The 19,502-nt window shown below is 40.4% G+C and overlaps 2 protein-coding genes across 7 annotated transcripts in view; one reads left to right on the plus strand and one right to left on the minus strand.

The window, feature by feature from the left end:
• The first annotated feature begins 13 nt into the window (after positions 1-13).
• Positions 14-6,718, plus strand: NDUFB9 (NADH:ubiquinone oxidoreductase subunit B9). The gene is made up of 4 exons (XM_074201668.1): positions 14-164; positions 1,747-1,939; positions 3,068-3,181; positions 5,562-6,718. The coding sequence occupies exons 1-4, from the start codon at positions 64-66 to the stop codon at positions 5,694-5,696; spliced, it is 543 nt and encodes a 180-aa protein (XP_074057769.1). The 5' UTR covers positions 14-63; the 3' UTR covers positions 5,697-6,718.
• MTSS1 (MTSS I-BAR domain containing 1) overlaps positions 6,711-19,502 on the minus strand; it is a 326,922-nt gene continuing 314,130 nt past the window's right edge. For 3 of the 6 annotated variants that reach the window (XM_074201656.1, XM_074201658.1, XM_074201661.1), the window contains 5 exons: positions 14,926-15,045; positions 13,772-13,966; positions 12,072-12,236; positions 11,325-11,487; positions 6,711-9,648 (listed from right to left, as the gene is read on the minus strand). In XM_074201656.1, coding sequence (XP_074057757.1) covers positions 8,945-9,648; positions 11,325-11,487; positions 12,072-12,236; positions 13,772-13,966; positions 14,926-15,045 — 1,347 coding nt within the window. In that variant the 3' untranslated portion in view covers positions 6,711-8,944. The remainder of the gene's footprint in view (positions 9,649-11,324; positions 11,488-12,071; positions 12,237-13,771; positions 13,967-14,925; positions 15,046-19,502) is intronic. The other 3 variants (XM_074201660.1, XM_074201659.1, XM_074201662.1) reach the window with 3 other exon arrangements.

The raw sequence follows: 19,502 nt of genomic DNA on the forward strand, positions 1-19,502 counted from the left end.
GAGTCATCCGGTTTCCCGACAGCCCTTGCGGCCGCCGGCTTCCTGAAGGTGAAGCCGGGCGAGATGGCCTTGTGCGCCCCGGGCGCCTTCCTGACCCACCAGCAGAAAGTGCTGCGGCTCTACAAGCGGGCGCTTCGCCACCTCGAGTCCTGGATAGTCTTCAGGTGGGCGCCGAGCCGGGCCGAGCCGGGGGGAGGAGGGCAGGGGAAGGGAAGGCGGCCGTCGGCTCCCCGAGGGCCAGGCCTCAGAGAGAACCCAGCGGAGGGGAGGCTCGCCATTGGCTGACCTTCACCCTCCTCGCCGCCTCCCAGCCGCTCCCACTGCTCCTTTTTTCGTCTCCATCCGTCCTCCTGGGGTGCCCTTGGATAGCTTTCTGTGTACTTGGACCAGGGCAAAATGCATGTTTCCTTCCCCAGCCTAGGGTTTCCTTTGCAATGCTATGCCCGTTATTTCGTATTTTAGAAAATACCGGGGCGGCTAGGCAGTGCATACAGCACCTGAGTTCAAATCCAGCCTCAGACACTTAATAATGACCTAGCTGTGTGGCCTCGGGCAAGCCACTTAACCCCACTGCCTTGCAAAAACCTTAAGAAAAAAGAAAAAGGCACCCCAAAGTTCAGATCCCTGCCCCCTGATTCTCGAAGCTATGACCTGCCTATGAATTGGACTTGAGGGAGGGGCTGCCTCGCTGTCTCCCCCGGAGCTACCTGGATCCAAATCTGGAGGATGCCTGGGGATGGCCCCGAAAGCAGGGGGGAGGCCTCGGTCTTTTTAAGCTAAGGTCTTTAAGGGGTCTTAGACTGCCAGCGCCCACTCTGTGATTTTAGGCCAGTAAGAAAAAAAATGAAGCAAACATGGGTTCTTTTGCATAGTCCAAAAAAAAAATCTGCCTGGGAGGACTGACCCTCTGGGTTTCTGAATGTAAGGGAAACCCTTCTGTTTACGTTGACGGAGCCAATCAGGGCCCAGACGGGGCGTGGCCTTGCCGTTGACCAATCAGAAAGCGCCCCCGTGATCCCCCCGGGGGGGGGTCTAGTGCGGAGAGAGGACCTGATGTACACACCAGTGTGGCCATTGCCCCATTGATGGGGCCTTTCGCAGTTGTTTGTTACAACCAAAAGAACTGCTTTCAATCTTTTTGTACATAAATGTCTTATTTTCTTGATTTCGTGTGTATAGACTTACTAGCAATATTGCTGCCTTAAAGGAGATACACCATCCACCAACAGTCCACTAATGTATCTTATTTTCCCACAGCCCCTCCACCATGGTCCTTTTCTTTGGTTGTTATTTTTGCCAGGCCGATAGGGATGAGTTAAAACCCCAGAGTTATTTCAATTTGCATTTCTCTAATAGTGATTTGGAGTGGATTTCCTTGCCTATTGATGCTTTGGATTAGATGTCTTCCTTTGAGAAGGAATAGTTTTTTTTCTTTTTATACTTGAATCAGTTCAGCTAATTCTTGGATATTATACATTTGCAGAGAAACTTGCTAACTTGGTCAAAGGTTTGGTTTTTTCCCCCCACCCAATTAACACTCCCATTTCTTTATTGGAACTATGTTCTGCCATTTCCCTTCAGGTGACAGCTGCTATGTGGAGGTGGGAAGGGGAACAGGACTTGTGTTAATCTTTAAAGGGATTGTGGATTTTATATATATATATATATATATATATCTTAGAGAAAGGAATTTTAACAACAAATTGGAGATATGTTTTTATAGCTGTTAATCTTTATACTTTCCAGGGATGAATATCGGTTCAGAGCTTGTGTACTGAGAGCTCGGTTTGAAGAACATAAGAATGAAAAAGATATGGTAAAGGCCACCAAATTGCTTATGAAGGGAGAGGAAGAATTTTGGACTTATCAGCATCCTCAGCCGTATATCTTCCCTGATTCTCCTGGAGGCACTTCCTTTGAAAGATATGAGTGTTACAAGGTAGGTCAGGATCCCTGGTATAACTCCTCCTACTATACTACTCCCTAATCTGATTTCAGAAGTAGGAAATAATTTGTTTGATAGATGGATTTTCTTAAAGAAATTTTATTTCATTTCTTTCCTCCTCACTTGGAAAGGAAAAATATAGTCATAACTTCTACATCAAGGAAGTTAGGGTTGCAGCATCCCACAATCTAGAAAAATTTTGTAAAATTTTTTGACTTAGCTTGTGCCAGAGAAGAAGTCTGATTTTTTTTTTTCCTTTTAAGGGGTGTTTAGAGTACTTTATAAAATTTGGCTTGATGTCACTATACAGTACATATATTTTATGCATTTCTGAGTTTCCAAACTTTTTGTCATCTGCTGGCCTTTGCATGTTGTCTGTGGCTTCTAAAGAATTCCCATTTTCTTGTGTAGACCTGTGATATATTGCAACCATGATGGAAAGAGCCACAGTGTGGAAGGAATAATGTAGTTCTCTATGTTTTTCTCAATTTTTAAGTTTCTATTAACATTTCTATTCCTCAGCTAGGTTCTGTGGTCCTATAGAAAAGAGATTTATCTTTTCTTTTCACTAAGTTAAAAAGCCCTTTAGGTTAATAACTCATTACTAGAATCCTGAAATTAATTGATTTGACTTGCATATCTAGAATTACTAGCCAAGAAAGTTATTCCTATTTACTTCCAAATAAATATAGCAGTTTTGAAGACTAGAAAGTAGGTGATGGAATGGTATCCATTCTAACTGACCTAAGGCTATTTCCTAGCTCTTGTACCTAGGTTCCATATACTTGGACATTCCCATTTGTCTTTGGTCTTTTTCACCTCTGCATCTATTTCTGTGTAATCTTACTAATGGTACTGAGTTGATTATAAGAAATGCTGGATAGTATACCATCTCCAGTGTCACAGAATCATGGAATTTTAGAATTGGAAGGGACCTTGGCAACTTTCTAGTCCAACCTCTACCCAAAAGCATTCTGTGCTATAACATATTGACAGTGGCTGCCCATCTCATCTTTGCTCTGAGGCTTCCAGGAAAACCACCACTGCTTACCCTTGCCCTTGAATTCCTCATTCCCCCGTGTCTTATCTCAGAACCTGTGACAGGCATCCCTTTTCTGACAGGTTCCTGAGTGGTGCTTAGACTACTGGCACCCCTCTGAGAAGGCAATGTACCCTGATTACTTTGCCAAGAGGGAGAAGTGGAAGAAACTGCGCTTGGAAAGTTGGGAGCGTGAGGTGAGTGGACAAGTACTCCTGGGGAGGGGGATGTGTGGCTTCAATAGTGCTTGTAGAGGAAGTCATGTGCAGAGGGACCGGAGACAATTAAAGTAGCCACTACTGGAAAGGACCATGGAGGACATCTAGTTTACCCCCTTGTTTTGTACCTCATGAACATGAGACTCTGTGGTTACACAAGTAGGAGATGGGGCTGCTAGATTTGAACTTGGCACTTTGAGCTATAAACTCAGCCCTTTCCCTAGTATAACATAGTGATGTTAAAGGATCTGAGCACATTTAAGATAGTGTCAGGTTCAATAGATTTCTTCTTATTATATGTTCTTATAATCTGCATATGAAAGTCTGTTGTCTTAATCTCATTCTTCCCCCTCTCCCCTGAAATACAATGGCATGGATCTAGTGACTGAGTAGCTTTTTTAACAGAGAAGGAAACAGACTCAGGGGAAGTGGTATCCCCACTGTCACCAAGTAGCAGGAACCACAAGGAGGATGTAAGCAGGGTCTCAGGCTGTAGAGCCCACCTTCCTTTAAGTGGACAGGATTGCCTCTTCAGAGGACCAACCTGGGATGAAGTGAACTTTGTGCCCCCCCCCCCCCCCATTTTAGCTGTGACACTCATGCAGCAGACCCTCTGGAGGCTATCCTGGTCAGGTCTGGGAGTGCCACATTCACTTGCCCTTTCCAGCCACTACATGCAGCCTCCCCAAGTAAAGAAAATTAGCTAGGTTGTTTGACTGGATGGGAGAATGGTTTTTAAAGAGCAGAGGCCTTTGAGTCCACAGTGGAGAAGCAAGGCAGCCATGAAGCTAATTTTGCTTTTTGAGCACATTCCTTAAGGAAGAGTGTCTAGAACAAGGGAGATAATAGTCTTACTGTGTGTTTTGTGCTGGGAGCCACATTTCAGGAAGTTGGAGTATGTTAAGAGAGTGATCAGAATTGTGAACTGCCTAGATCTCATACCATACAGAGAGGCCTTTTGAAGAGACTGAGGTTATGTGTTCTGGAGAAGTGCCAGTATTTGAAAGGCTAGGCTAAGAAAATAGAGCCACATCACTTTTGTCTGTAACCTTACTTTTGGTAGGTGCTTTTTTTTTTTTTTTTTTTTTAGATTTTTCAAGGCAGTGGGGTTAAGTGGCTTGCCCAAGGCCACACAGCTAGGTCATTATTAAGTGTCTGAGGTCAGATTTGAACCCAGGTACTCCTGACTCCAAGGCCAGTGCTCTATCCACTGCGCTTTTTAATAAAGTTTAAATTTAAGTGAATCAGGCACAGTGGGTAAAAGCTGTAGAGTTCCAGGTTTCATTTGTATACAAGAGGATAGTGTGTTGTGGGATGTGCTTCAACATTCATATTTAGACTGGGAGAAAAATAACTGGTTCACTCTGTCCCTTTTACATATGCTTGTATTTAGGAGTACAGGTGTGGGCTTCACTGAGGAGCAAGTTGTCCATAGCAACTTTGCCAGGATAGCTGCAGTAAAGGCCCAAATAAATTGGGCTTTTTTTAGGGGGAGCTTATATAGGAAATGGATCTTGGAGGCTCTACTATTCAGGCTCATTGCCTGGTAATGATCCTTGGGATCCACCACAATTGCTCTGGGACTTGAAGATAAACGCCAAGAGGGACCCAACAGTGTTATTATGGTCATAACCACAGCTGAATGCTATAGAACCCAGACAGCAAGGGAAAGCTAATTGGTATTTAGGGAACTTTTGGCATCTACATTAATGGTTTGTTGCTAAACACATTACTTATTAGTGCTCAATTAGATACAGGATAGTAACAGGGAGTACAGAGTGGGAAGAGCACTAGATCTGAAGTCAGGAAAACCTGAGTTCAGATGGCAGCCTCTAGCATGTTGTAGCTTGAATGGCAAGTCACTTAATTTCTGTCTGTCTTCAGTCTGTCTGTCTGTCAGTTATTCATTTGTAAATGGAGGTAATTCCATCACCTCCCAGAGTGGTCATGAGATATCTGAAAACTATTTTGTAAATCGTAATGTGCTATAAAATACTATCATTAGTAAGATTTTGGTGGCAAAGAGGAAGGGAGAGTGGGTGGAATTATAATGGACATTATGCTGTCACAATTTTATCTAATTAGAATTGGCCATCAAATGTCTTTCTTAGCATTGCTATTTCCTTGGCACTGGGAAAATGCTTTTATTTAAAAAACAATTGAATGAGTAACATTCTTGCTGTGGATACTGAACTAAGTAATAGGGGACTATAAAGAAGGTGTAGTTGGTACTTTTCAAATTTTGAGAATGGGATAATTATTTTGTGAAGAGTTCACTTTTTATCATTGGTGGTATTAGCTCTGTCACAAATTCATTTAATTGTTCTTAACATGGTTTCCCCTCATTTGTTGTGCACAGGTTCAGCAGTTGAAGGAGGAAACTCCACTTGATGGTCCTAAGACTGAAGCTCTGCCCCCAGCTCGAAAAGAAGGTCATTTGCCACCACTTTGGTGGCATATTGTCACTAGGCCCCGAGAGCGTCCCTCAGAGTAACTAACATATGCACACACTTTAAACTTTCAAGTGTGGATACTGAATATGTAGATGCACATGCCCTTGAAATAATAAAATTACTAAACATTACTGACAATTGCCTTTTCCTTGTTTGGGAAAAATTATTTCCTTTTGGGCTTGAATTTAATTGGTTATGGTTTGGAGGCTAATTTTAACTGCTTTTTTAGCAATGAAGTTTTGGTAGGGGTATATATGAACTTCAAAGAACTATGAAGTTAGGGAATGGTTCGTTCTTTAGAGTTTGCAAAGTTGAAAAGTTATATTATCCTTATCTGTAAAAATGAGGCCACAGTGTTGTAGATAAATAAAAAACAATATTGACATCCATAGTAGAACACGCTTTGAATTCTCCCAGTTGCAATAGTTTTGTGCTGGGTTTAGGACCTTTATAAGATTTTAATTAACTGAATTCAGTTACCTCCTTGGCATTCTGGGAGCCTATGGATGGACCCTTTCACAGAATATTTAAATTATTTTAGAAAGTGTTAAATTTCAGTTAGAAGTTAGTGAAAATAAGGACCTCTTTTTTTTCTCGTTCAGTTTAGGCTCATAAGTCTCCCTTAGAAGCCAGTAGATCCCAAGTTAGGAATTTGCTCTAAATATTCAAGCTTAAAGTCAGTTTTGTTTGGCTTGTGCCTTAATTGTGCTCATAAGCAATACAGAAGGGACCAAAAGGATCACTTGATCAACTTTCATCAGAGAATTAGTTTGTTACCATTAAATTCAAAAACAGTTAAAGCTTTGACATAACACAAAAAAGAAAAATTATTTTTTCATGCAAATATTTTTGCATTAGCCATATTCCTTAAGAAAAAGGGAAAAAATATTCAGCTACCTTTCCAGTAAGGATAATGAAAGGGCTTAAAGTAGCAAAGCCCCTCAGGCTAGGTACAATTAACAGCAATCTATTACACTTTTTTGTTGTCATCTAAAAATAATTTTGATCAGTGTTGCAGAACAAATATGAAAGTGTGAATAAAGTGAAATACAGAATTTTTCTAGCCATTCTTTATTTATGATGTATTCTGAAGCATTTGTTACAATGGGAAAAAAGAGTGACACAATACAGCAACTGTTCATTTATATCAGTTGAAAACAAAAAACCGCACAGGGAGAGCTCAACTCTCAGTACAAACTAGCAACTAAACAACAATAATTTATACCATTAGACATTTTTTTTTAATTTTTAGCTGTGACACTGCTTTTACAATATGCAAAAACACAAAACAGTAGAACTATCCAAAGTGTTCTGTCACATTCTTTCTACGCTGAATTTGGCAACATTTTATATTAAATTTTTTCAGATTATACTAACGTTTAAGAACTAAACAAGTGAAAAGCTGTACTCCAGTACAGTTACATCCATTCATTTCCAAGGTTTAAAATATCACTTTACTAGTTCATTCTCTTGCAATAGTTTTTGCATCAGCAAAACCTATCAAGCATCATATGCACAATGCATCAGCTACTTTTATTCAATCAAGATTGGTGGGCTAGAACCACAGGCACTACTGTTGATTATATTCTGTAATAAGGAGCTTGTTTTTCAAAGAAAGTAAAAGTTTAAATAGTTTCTAATAAACATGCCTTTGCTTTAAGCCATAACATAAAAGTGTCAGAAGCAATCACAGCAGTGTAAAGTGTTATTATAGAACAGTGACTGTACAAATACATTAAGTCTCTCACATCCAGTGCAGTAATGTATTAAAGCATATGATCATGTCGTCAGATATTGGAACCAACAAAAGCTGCAGCATTTGGGTAGAAACCAGCAGCCCCCTTTGAGAACTTTGTGTTGTGAATTGTTCCTATCTCAAGCGTGTAATTTGAGTAATTGCTAAGCCTCATCTGCCTCCAACCTGGTCTAATCTATACCCTGCCCCCATGGCCCCCTTGAGTTCTGCATACCTTGCTGGCTTTAAAAGATGGTTAGTACAGCAAATTGGTTTCACTTGAAAAACAAAACTCAAAAAAGATTTTTTTTTTAAATTAAGAAAGAACATCCCAAAAAAATAGGTCACCCAGAATACAAAAAAGACAGTGTAGTGGTCAGTCTCCCAGTGACAATGCATCTTCTTTCCTCCTCAGTATTTAGTATGAAGCCAATTCACTGTCTAAGAAAAACAAGCCCCCTGAAACGGAACATACCCTTTTGCAAGTTGCTAAACTCCCGAGCTGGTTACCCTTGCTAAATCCACTCAAGTATTCTCAAAATATTTGGGCTTCTCAATGTACCCAGCCTGCTGGGCACTTGTACATAAAAGGCCTTTGATACTCTACCTAAGAACACCCTGCTATCATTTTTTTAAAATGCTTTTACTTGTTAAAAAACTGCCTTACCCTTTTGGATGTATTTGGACTCAATGAAAGCATGAGCACAACCGAAGAGAAACTGAGTAAATCAATCTAAGTACACTATTGAAGCAGCATGCATATGACTAGGAGTGGTTGCTGTGTAGGGTCAAGAGGAAATATGGGGGAAAAAACAGCAAAGTCCCTAAACACCTCACCTAAACAAACACTGCAATCCAGTATGGCTTTGGATGCATTCACCATGAACCTAACTAATTCAACTAGGATATTCTCAGGGAACAGCATACGCTATGTTAATGGTGTTTCCTACTTTACCTCCCCCTTCAACCCAACACAGTCTATCTTTTCCAGCTTTATTTCATCCATTATATTGCTTTTCATCCAGTTACACCTGCTTTTCCACACAAAACATATTTAAATGAGGACATGTTCATTATCCATTTTATTAGTACATTAAAATAAGTCCAATTTATTGAAACCACACTATCACAATGCATCTACAAAAGCTTGCAAAAAAAGCCAATTATTCATCCCTTTGCTGAAGTTTGCTATTTTATGATTCTGCCCTACCCCACCCCCCCACCCAATTATGCATTTAAAATTTTACAAAGGCTTATAAAAAAGTTATGGGATTTGGCACCTTCAGAAAAATTAAAAGGGAAACTTAAGAACAAAATATGCAGAAAGTTGTCGATATTTACAAATTAAAACACCAATCAAGATTATGACGTTACTTAAGCATGTGTTTTTAATTCTCTGTGTTTTATGATATATAGTACTTTCAAAACAATGTCCTAATTTTGAGTTTCCTACAAAATTTTCCATTTGATTATAGATTGGAATGAATCAAAACAAATTTAAGGTTTTATTAAACAGTTCATTTTCCATTCATTATAACTCTGGCAGTATCAACCTTATGATAAGCGAGGGGCTGATCGGTCATTTGTCAGCGTCTTCTTCAGTTTTACACCACGGCGGATGGCGTTCAGCATATCTTCACCTTGCAGGGTATCCCCAGGACTCAGATCTGGGTTGGTGGACTCTGGGGTCTGGCCAGGGGAGCCAGTGGCACTTGAGTGATCCCTTTCTGTTTCTTCATCCTCTGTTTCTGGAGCGCTCTGTCTCTGTTCCTCTGGGACACTTGGCTTCGGGCCTGGCAGTGGTGGGTTGATAGAGGCTTGACCACTCCACATGGAGGAGGGCATACTAGTGCCACCCGGGGTGTGGGTATCACCCACAGAAGGTGACTCTGGACTATGTTCTCCATGCCCCTCAGGCCCTCCCTGAGGACTTGGCAGCATACCAGGTAGGTCAGGGACAGTCGGGGTTTTGACAGGAATCACAGGAGTCTTGATGGGGATGGGTCCAGCCCCGATGGTTCCCCTTCGTACAGAAGGTTTAGTAGAAGGGGTCCGTCTGATGGTTGCTACACCAGGAGTAACTATCACAGGTCCTAGGGTAGTGGGGAGACCAGCAGTTGAAGCTGGGCGTTTGGCCTGAAACATCCTGCGATAGGACTGGCTAATGTCACTGTTTCTCGGAATGGTAGAGGATTTGTCAAATTCCTGCTGCTCTGTCTCCTGGTCACCACTTACAGAGAAATAATCATAATCTGAAACTGATTAAAGTGTTGGCATTAGGAACACTGAAGATGGTGACTTTTTTAAACTAAGGAGCCAATGGATGTGAAGTACTGATTATCTGGTACCATGAGAGGAAGTATGGTTCAGCAGGGCAAGAAATTTAAAGGCTGAATATCCTAATCCCAGTTCTATAAATGGACCTCAGTGTAACTCTGGGAAACACTTCCTTTCTCCATTTAATTCCCTTCATAAAAATCACTTAAATCTACAAACCTGTCTTAGATATGTCACTATCAAAATACAATGAAATTCTATGTAACACTCATACTAACACCCTTTAAGACAAGCTGAAAATGCATTAAGATTTAGAAGATGCTATAAATATGTGTATATATATTATAAATATATTATGTATAAATAAAATCTCACTTGTGTCACATAACCTAAAGAGTTTGTAGTACAGATATTATCATTTCCATTTTACAGATAATTTAATTCAGATTAAGTAAATTACTTGTCCATGTTCACATATAACTATGTGTCAGAGATAGGATTTTAAACCATATCTCTCCCAACACCCAAATCCAGACTTCTTTCTACAACACCCTGACTACTAGTTAGAAGACAGAACTGCTTCAGGTAGGAAGCAGTCTACAAAAGTCATTTTAGACTTTCTGACTCCAGCCCTTCTCTCTGGGTAGCTAAGTGATACACTGCATGAAGTCCAAGGCCTAGAGTCAAGAAAAGTCATCTTGAATTCTAACCTCAGATACTGAGATACTTAACTCAATTTGCCTCAATTTTGTCACCTGTAAAATAAATTGAAGGAGGAAATGGCAAACTATCTCTGCCAAGAAAATCCCAAATGGGATCAGGAACAGAAAAATGACTCAACAAGTCCTCTCCTTTAAATTAGCCATCCCAATGACAGACTCGGGGTTAGACAGAAATGAGTGTTGGCAGGTAAGCCTTTTAATGAAAATTGAAAATGTAGCATCTTTTAAGAGGTGCTAAAAAAAGGGAAATTTCGATACAACAAAAATTATGAAAGCCAATATTATTGAGGATATAGAGAAATGGATTATCCTCAGGGATAGTCCTGGAAACTGATACTGTTTTTCTGCAAAGACAATATTTAACAAGGGAGATAAAATTTTTCAGTGGACAGAATGTCAGACTTAAAGAGTATGGGGCAGCTAGGGTGGCACAGTAGAGTGGATAGAGAGCACCAGCCCTGGAGTCAGGAGGACCTGAGTTCAAATGTGGCCTCAGACACTTAATAATTACCTAACCATGTGACCTTGGGCAAGTCACTCTTAACACCATTGCCTTAAATAAATAAATTTTTTTTTAAAAAAAGGGAGGGAGATTTGGGTTCAAATTCTGTCTTTTGATACTTGGTGTCTATATGACCTTGGACAAGTCATTTCTTATCTCTTTATCTCTGACAACAAATGGGAATAATAATACTAGCAATATCTATTTCACCCAGGGTTGTGTGACATTCAAATAGGATAATATATGTAAAGTCCTCTACAAATGTCAGTTTTTATTTATGTAAAGCAGCCTAAAGAGAGACCAGAGAGCTTTCATTAAATATTTGAAGAACTCATTTGGAGGAGTAATTAGCTTCCAGCTCTTTGGCCTCAGAGGGCAAAAGCAAAGGGGAGAAATTGCACAGTGGTGCACTTTTAGGCTTTGTCTACTATACCTTGTGAAGGTATTGTGTCCTCCGAACAGCATGGGGTGGTTGTCTGAGTACTGTACCCACTGGAGCACTGTAGGGAATCCCGGCTACTCCTCTGGGGGTCCAGCTGCAAGCCCCGGGAAAGGGCCAGTGCGAGTTCCTCACAAGCCTCCATCTCTTCTCCAGGCTGCAGGCAGGGGAGACAAGCACACACACACACACACACACACACACACACACACACACACACACACACAACAGCAATGAAATCAAACAGCTGAAGGTCTGGTAGGACACACAGGACCTACCTCTGGGCCTAAACTTCACAGCCACCCTGGGAAGAGTTTGGGGAAAGAATGCTCTTCTTATAGGGATTTCAGTGGAATTTTTCTAAGGTAATTATAAGCAAAATTCGAGATTCCAATTGCTGGAGCTGGAGGAATTCTCAAATAAACATTTCAGAGACTCAAAGCAAGGGTACCTCCCTTTTCCCAAATAGGACTATATTCAACCCATGGACTTCAGGGACCAGCCCCAAAACACACTGAACCAGGTCAAGTTCCTTGAGCCTATGTCAACGACCCTCCTCTTGGATCAACAGGTGCTAACTTTGAGACAAGAGGGAGTGAAAGCATTCTTTTTGCCCCTGTCCCTTGAGCTGTGTGACAAGATTATGAGGATGAGGCTAACTTCTATACTCCAAGGCCAGAGAATGGGACAACAAATGGGCCACCCCTATGCTCAATCTGCAGCTGGGAATTAGAGCATCACCCTGGTGGCAGCCGAAACAGTCATACTCCGAGGCCTCTGGGCCTCCTCAGTGGGTGCAGGTGGAATGCCGGGGGGTCCTCCATTGGAGTCGGGCTCACGCTTTTCTTTGCGGCGTTGTAAGGTGTTTGCCATAGGCTGGTCATACGGGCCCGGCTTAGCCCAGTCCTACATGAAACAGATGCTGTGAGAAGCTGTTAGCTGAGGAGTCACCCTAACTGCTTTATTTCATAAGGGGTCCACCGTCAAACCTCATGATAGAGATTCTTTGGGAAATACCAATCAAAGCAAAACAGTTCCCTGAGATTCACTTTCAAGGATGGTCAAAAAAACTAACTCAGAGGAGCTCAGGGGGGCACTGGAGAAAGTTGGATTTGGAGACAGGAAGACCTGAGTTCAAATCCAGCCTTAGCCATTCACTAGTTCTGTGACTCTGGGCAAGTCACTTAACTTTGTCTGCCTCAGTTTCCTTTTCTGTACAATGGGGATTACATGTTATAACACTTCCAGGGTTGTTGTGAGGATAATAATAAACATATATATATATATATATATATATATATTATATATATAATATTTGTAAATAGAAACTTCAGACAATAAATACTAATATTACTGCTGCTGTTGCTACTACTAACTACTACTACTACTACTACTAACTACTACTACTACTACTACTACTACTACTGCTTACTACTACTATCACTATTACTCAAAGACCTCCACCTAATTGTTTAGAATAAGTTAAAAACCCATGTTTCAGATCCAACAGCTCCAAGGACCCTCTTTATTAATTTTCTCAAGGTTTTAATATTTTTATTAACGAGGGATTTCTGGGCAGTTTCAGGCAGCTATGTATCCCAGAGCAACATTAGTGATATCTCTCTGATAGCAGCTGTAAAACATCTGATATGCAGACCACTTAAGGACCAGGAGTGAACAATATATCCTCATCAGATCCACTGTCACAAAGGTAGCTTCTGCTTTCAAGATGCAGCTGCAATCAGGAATCGTCTTTTGAAGCCTCCATTTCAAATTAGAACCCAAGCTGATTTTTTTTTTATTAATAAGCTAGCCATCATAGCAGTTTCCTATTTTGTTTTGTCTTTTTTTTTTAAGTTTCACCAGCCTCTGTCCTTGTCTCATCAGTTTCTAGCAGAGGGATACTGAGAAGTCTTTAGATGAGAAAGGAAAAAGTGAGCATGTCAGACCTTAAAGACAGAATCCTGTAGGTACAATTAAAGACTAAAGTCTTAGTTCCCTTAAGATAGCCTATGACATTTCCTCAACCACAGATTATTACTTATCCTCACAAAGATGTTGCAAGCAGAATGATATCTCTGGACTAGCTCGGGGCAAAGGAAAAGAAATAGTAAATTCTCTGGGACCTCCCAATCTCATTAGAAAACTAACTTTTTTTCTGTGCTCACAGAAATTCACCTATTGTATTTTATCTTGAAGCAGAAAAATTCAAATAGTCGACTAATAGGGGGTCCCTGAGCCTGGGGTTTCTAGCCCTAAGCTAGTTGACTTTTATCCTGGTACACAAACCCACAAACCCTAATAGGGAGGATATATTGCCCAGCAAGATGTTTTGGAAAACCAAACAGAGTGGGAGAGGCCACTGCCACAGCAGGATAAGGGCAATCATAGCAATGAGAGAATGAAGGGGAGGGAGAGGGAGAAGAGAGTGAGACACAAACCTTCCAGCTAGGGATCTTAGATGACGGTAACATGCCCGGCCCAATGGTGTAATAATGAACGTGGTCTGGAAGGAGGGCAGAGGTCGCCCGAGGGCACAGACGGGAGGCAGGCAGGCAATGAGGATAAAGACCTGCACCCACTGATGCTACATGGGGCTCACTTGGTAAACTATAGTGATAAAACCCGTTAGACAACTGGAAACAAAACAAACAAAAAAAAACAAACAAAAGAGGGAAAAATTAATATAACAAGATGAATGTGGAAATACAAGATGGCATTGATGTATTCTATGCAAGGGGAAAGGGGAATCTGGATTTTAAAAAATAAAAATATAATGGAGATTTGCTGCCCTCGGACAATCAATGAATGAGGCAGAAAGGAAGTAGGGGAGAAAACAGACCAATGCTATCTGATTCCAAATAAGTATTTACTTTAGATAGATTTCAACTACATCTTGGAATGGTTTATAAACTGAATGATAGACAATTTCTCTCGATCTTTAGAATAATCTCATCACAATGTCCGTTAGTCAATAAAATAAAATTTCATAGGAATACTGATTTGGTCATTTAATATGCAATTTTAATCATTTTTAGATGGCATTAACTAGGTCTGTTCAATCCAACTAATTTTCCAAAAATGCATTTTCCTCACAGCAAATCTGAGACAGAAAAAATTTTTAACAGAAAATTAAATAGCGCAAAAACATACAGCCAGACGTGTTTGAAATGACATGTTCAAACAAGGCTGTGATAAGGACGGACACCTGGGGCACAGGTGGGGTGGGAAATGATGGGAGAAAAAGCCAATGCATTACTGATATTCTGCATTCAAGCCCTCACACATACCTCTTTAAAAATCCCAATTCTCTCCCCACCTCCCTTCTTCTTCCAAATCTTATTCTTCTTTCATCCAAACTGACTTTACTATCAGATTTCTGTGAAAACCCAAGTTTCTGGGAAAGAACCTGTCGAGGTACATATGTTCTCTTTAAATTGGGAGCTTCATTTGATTGCTGCTAATTAAACCTTGGTTTAATGTCTGTTTATTTTCAGGGTTCACCTGTATTTTGCCAGGGAGCTAGCTAGAGGAGGCAAAGCATGGGAGTAAGTCAGGGAGGGCTGGTTAGTTCTCTGATATAAATCTTTTTCACCTTCTCTGTGGAAGCCCAAGCCCCCATGGTGGAGCCTGAGCTGACGGAGGTGGGGGAACTACACTCGCTCACTGATTGGCAGGTTTCTGAAGCTTCTGAAGAGGCCGAGCTGGACGAGTTCTGTAGCATGGTCAGCGTCGCAGCAGCAGAGCAGGAAAGAAAACACAAGAATCCAAAATACGGACCCAAAATACACATAGACAAAGGTCACAAGCCGCCAAAAAAAAAAAAGGATTAAAAAAAAAAGAATGCACAGAAATGACAGACAGACACATAAGGACACACGAGAAAAGAGGAAGGATAAGAGAAGCAGAGGATTAGGGATTTTTTTTTCCTTTACATCATTGGCTTTTAAGCTATCTATAATGTTCAGCAAGCAAGAAAAATCAAGTCTGGTCCTGCTAGCCTTTCCTGGAGAAGATTCGAGGCATGATGAATCTAACTAAAGAAGCAACATCCATGTAGGAGCTTCCCAAGGGAACAAGGACCCTGGACCTAAGCATCTGTTTCACCATTTACCCCTAGGTATCTCTAAGAACCTGGGCAGTTGTTGGCCATTTCTCCTTATTTAGGTTAGCTAAAACTAGCTCAGAGCTACCTATCCTTAGTTGTCATTTCCTAATATATTTGAAGGGGCATCAACAAATGGATGACCTCTTAAGTCAACATGTTTTGGGAACATTAGGGGAGAGTATTTTTTTTTAACCTGTATCCTCATCTCCCCAATTCACATGCACTGTCCATACCTGAGAAGGTTGTAGTATATATATATATATATAAAATAGAAAGGGAAATGAATTTGGATTCAAAGTAACTTGGTTCACACCCCAACTTATTAGCTATGTGACCTTAATCTCTTACACCTCAGTTTCTTATTTCTTCTTAAAAGAAAGGGCTTGGACTAGATCAGGGGTTTTTTAACCTATGGTTCATGAACTTGTTTATTTTTTTTTTTTAACATTTTCTGTTATTTCAATATAATTGGTTTCCTTGGCAATCCTATGTATTATTTAATGCATTTAACACATTCTGAGAGGGCAATATAAGATCCACCAGGCTGACAAAGGGAATCCATGGTGGGGAGGGGGGAGGAAGGTTAAGAACTCTCAAGGTAGTCTTCCCCAATTACCCTACAGCAACCCCGAATACATGGCCCACTAACAGGAAAGATGACTCACTTGAGGAGATGCCAGACATTTAAGAAAAAGGAACCAAACTTGTTTTGTTTAAATCTTCCTGTCACTCAGGAAACCATATTCTTTCCATTAAACGTCCATTGCCCACTAATCTAATTTTCAATAACATAGACTCCCCTGTACACTTGTCTGAAGGATTCAAGGAAGATTTGATCAGCAGGCTTTATGTATCCTATTTTTGACGATGTGAAGATAAACTGGTTGTGGTTGTCACAGGCACTATTTTTCAAAGTGTATTTTCTATTCTTTTCCACATTTTTGAGTCCCTTGCTAATTTATTAAAATGATTAAGTCTCATTCCAATCCAGTGGATTGTCTCTAGTGAGAGATACGTGAAAGAGATCAACTTGCTGTTTCCACCTATTCTTACAATGTCAGGCTCCTGAAGAGGTAAAAAGTTTTCATTATCTCCAATGATATATTTTAAGTAAAATATTTAAGGAGTTCCATGAAACTATGTAACTTTTCTTGACAAAAGATCCTTATTGGTGAGTTCAATCCTGTATTTGCCTAGATATTTTTTAAGGGGAGAAAAATGGTCCAATACAAGTCACCTTACTTAGATAATCAGGAGACCTGCTATTCCAACAACAAATTGTGACTTCCTTCATATAATGGGGATAATAGTGACAATATCTATTTCACAAGGTTGTTGAGAGGAATTTCTGCAAATCTTAATGAACTTTATGAATCTATTATCATTGGTTTCTGTCTCTGGTTCTGATAAATTTTGGTAAAAGAGTAACTTGTAAGCAATTTAAAACTTTAGGTTCAGGAAGTACGAGATATTTTTATTTATCTTATTGCTATTGTTTCTTAAAAATAAAAACACAACCCTGGCTTCTTGTTTCTGACAAATGTTAACTTTAAATAGTTATGCTGTTATTAGAGAACATATTCTCAAGTCTTTTTTTGGGTGGTAGGTGGAAGTGCAGAGGAAGAAGAAGAATGGGGAGGATAGAGAAATCAAGTTTTTTTTAAATTCTTTAATTCTCTTAAATGTCCAATTTGTTGTTATTGTTTATCCTTCATTCTGGAAGAACACCATAACATTGGGGAGGTGAAGCCATGACAAAGAAGTGAACTGGATTTGAATGAGGGGGTGTTGTGCTGTCAATAGTCTCACTTTCTCCTCCAGAGCCATCTGGGTCCAGTGGCCAGATATGAATCAGGACAACTGGGAATAGCCCTGGATGTGAGGCAATCAGATTAAATGACTTGACCAAGGTCACACAGCTAGTAAGTGTTAAGTGTCTTGAGACCAGATTTGAATTCATATTCTTCTGATTCCAGGGTCAGTGCTCTATCCACTGAACCTCCCAACTAAACGAAGGACAGAAATGTAGCAACTCTCAGTATTTTTAACATCAGTAATCTATATATATTTATTTCTGTGGAAAACACCAATGGCCTATGATCTTTAGTAGATGATTTATAAGTTCCAATCAGTCAATGGTGAAATCTACCCCTCTTTGTCAGACAGGAAAAGGCATCAAGGCCAAAGAACTACCAACCACTGAAATCCAGGACAGGAGGTGGAAGGAGACAAGGCACCAGGGCTTAGCAATGAATGATGGCCTACTTAGGAATCAAACGGACAAGGAGAACTTATGGAGAAACTGGATGCTGAGAGCTGAGTGATATGTGAGAGGCAGCTTGGGGGAAAGCATATTATTCCATTTGGAATCAGCAAAACTGAGTAAATAGTTGCAGCTCTTCTCCTCATTAGGTATAGTGACCATAGACAAGTCATTTCCCTTTCCTGGGACCTCCTCCCTGAGATGACTTCCCACTTATTCCTTTGAGGGTACCCTATTATTTACATGGGGTCTCCCCAACCCCATTAAAATGTGAATTCCTTAAGGGCCTTGCCTTTTGTTGTATCTGCAGTGTTAGACACATATTATTAAAAATATTTTGTTACATATGTTCTTGATTCTCAATAAACTTGTTGACTGATTACGCTTTTTTTTTGACTGATTACACTTGAAAACTTCTCCCCCAGGACATAGTGTCACTAAGAGGATTTATCTGAGATACTCAGCTTTTAAGGTTGGTTTGATGCTTCCCCAAAAGGTTCTCTCTACCAAGTCCCTAAACATCGTTATTAGAGAAGCCAAGATGTTCTGTTTGAGTTTGTTAGTCTTTAAAGGGAATACTCAAGGCCAACCATCCATGGCAAGGTAAGCATAAGTGTCTGCACATTTATTCTGCTCAAGCCCTGCAACACAATGCTACAAATAAAATTATGTCGACTGATTAAAAACAAACACCAAATTACACTGCACAGCAGAAAAGCGTGAGACCCCCTTCATCATTCTGGCTCAGTTGATTTTCAGTCTGCAATCACATGCACCTTGCTTCCTGTTGTGCAGAGAGGAGGGAGAAAGCAGGATGCTTGAGGAAAAAAAGCCTAAAAAGCACCAGCGAGGATAAGCACATGTTCTTTCTCAGGAGGAAAAGGAAGATAAAACTCTAGAATTCTGACTACACCAATTCTTGCCTTGCAGATAATTCTCCATCCTCCTATAATGGGAAGAGTTAGTACCATCACCAAGAGTAACCAGAGAAAAGTGCCAAAATATAGGCAGCAGGACATTTAGGTCCAGGCAAAGAAAAGGGGGCGGGGGACTAGGGGGCAATGTGAATTTAGGGGTTCGAAATTTCAGTTCCTGTAGCCTTCAATTGTAACTCAACACATCTTAAAGATGGACTTACTTTAGGGAGTTGAAGAGGGGAAAACTAGTAGCAATGGATGGAAATAACAGGGAGGGAGAATTTCAGTTTAATGTAAGAAACTTTTTTTTTAGTTTTTTTTGCAAGGCAACGAGGTTAAGTGGCTTGCACGAGGTCATACAGCTAGGTAATTATTAAATGTCTGAGGCTGGATTTGAACTCAGGTAATACTCCTGACTCCAGGGCCAATGCTCTATCCACTGTGCCACCTAGCTGCCCCCAGAAACTTTTCTAATTATTAGAAAATAGAACAGGATGTCTTATTAAGTGGTACATTTTCTATTCAAAAGAAAATATTTTGAACAAAGCCTGGGTAATCACTTTTTTGGATATGTTGTAGAAGGTATTCTAACATCCTTGAGGGAGAGAAAGATTAAATGATCTGTGAAATCTAAGATTCTATGGAGACCCCGAGCCTCTCTTTTCTCCCCCAGGACATAAGGAGCTCTAATGTACTAGGGAGATGAGGACATGAGTTCCTGAATAGGAAAACCCATGAAAGCCCTGTATGGTCAGACTCAAAAGGCCACTGGTGACTGACCAGATGACATAATATGGATTAGAGAGTGTTGGAAACCTGAGTGCCACTGTTTGACCAAGTGCTACTATGTCTTGAGCAAGAAGCAAACTGATTTATACTCAGGG

Source organism: Macrotis lagotis, chromosome X (assembly GCF_037893015.1).
Source record: "Macrotis lagotis isolate mMagLag1 chromosome X, bilby.v1.9.chrom.fasta, whole genome shotgun sequence".
NCBI classification, from domain to species: Eukaryota; Metazoa; Chordata; class Mammalia; order Peramelemorphia; family Peramelidae; genus Macrotis; species Macrotis lagotis.

What these genes read in the sequence shown, in the direction of transcription:
- NDUFB9 (XM_074201668.1), top strand. Translation starts at nt 64, where the DNA reads ATGGCCTTGTGCGCCCCGGGCGCCTTCCTGACCCACCAGCAGAAAGTG. An exon ending in GAGTCCTGGATAGTCTTCAG is followed by an intron (nt 165 to 1,746) that starts GTGGGCGCCGAG and finishes TATACTTTCCAG; the next exon opens with GGATGAATATCGGTTCAGAG. An exon ending in AAAGATATGAGTGTTACAAG is followed by an intron (nt 1,940 to 3,067) that starts GTAGGTCAGGAT and finishes CTTTTCTGACAG; the next exon opens with GTTCCTGAGTGGTGCTTAGA.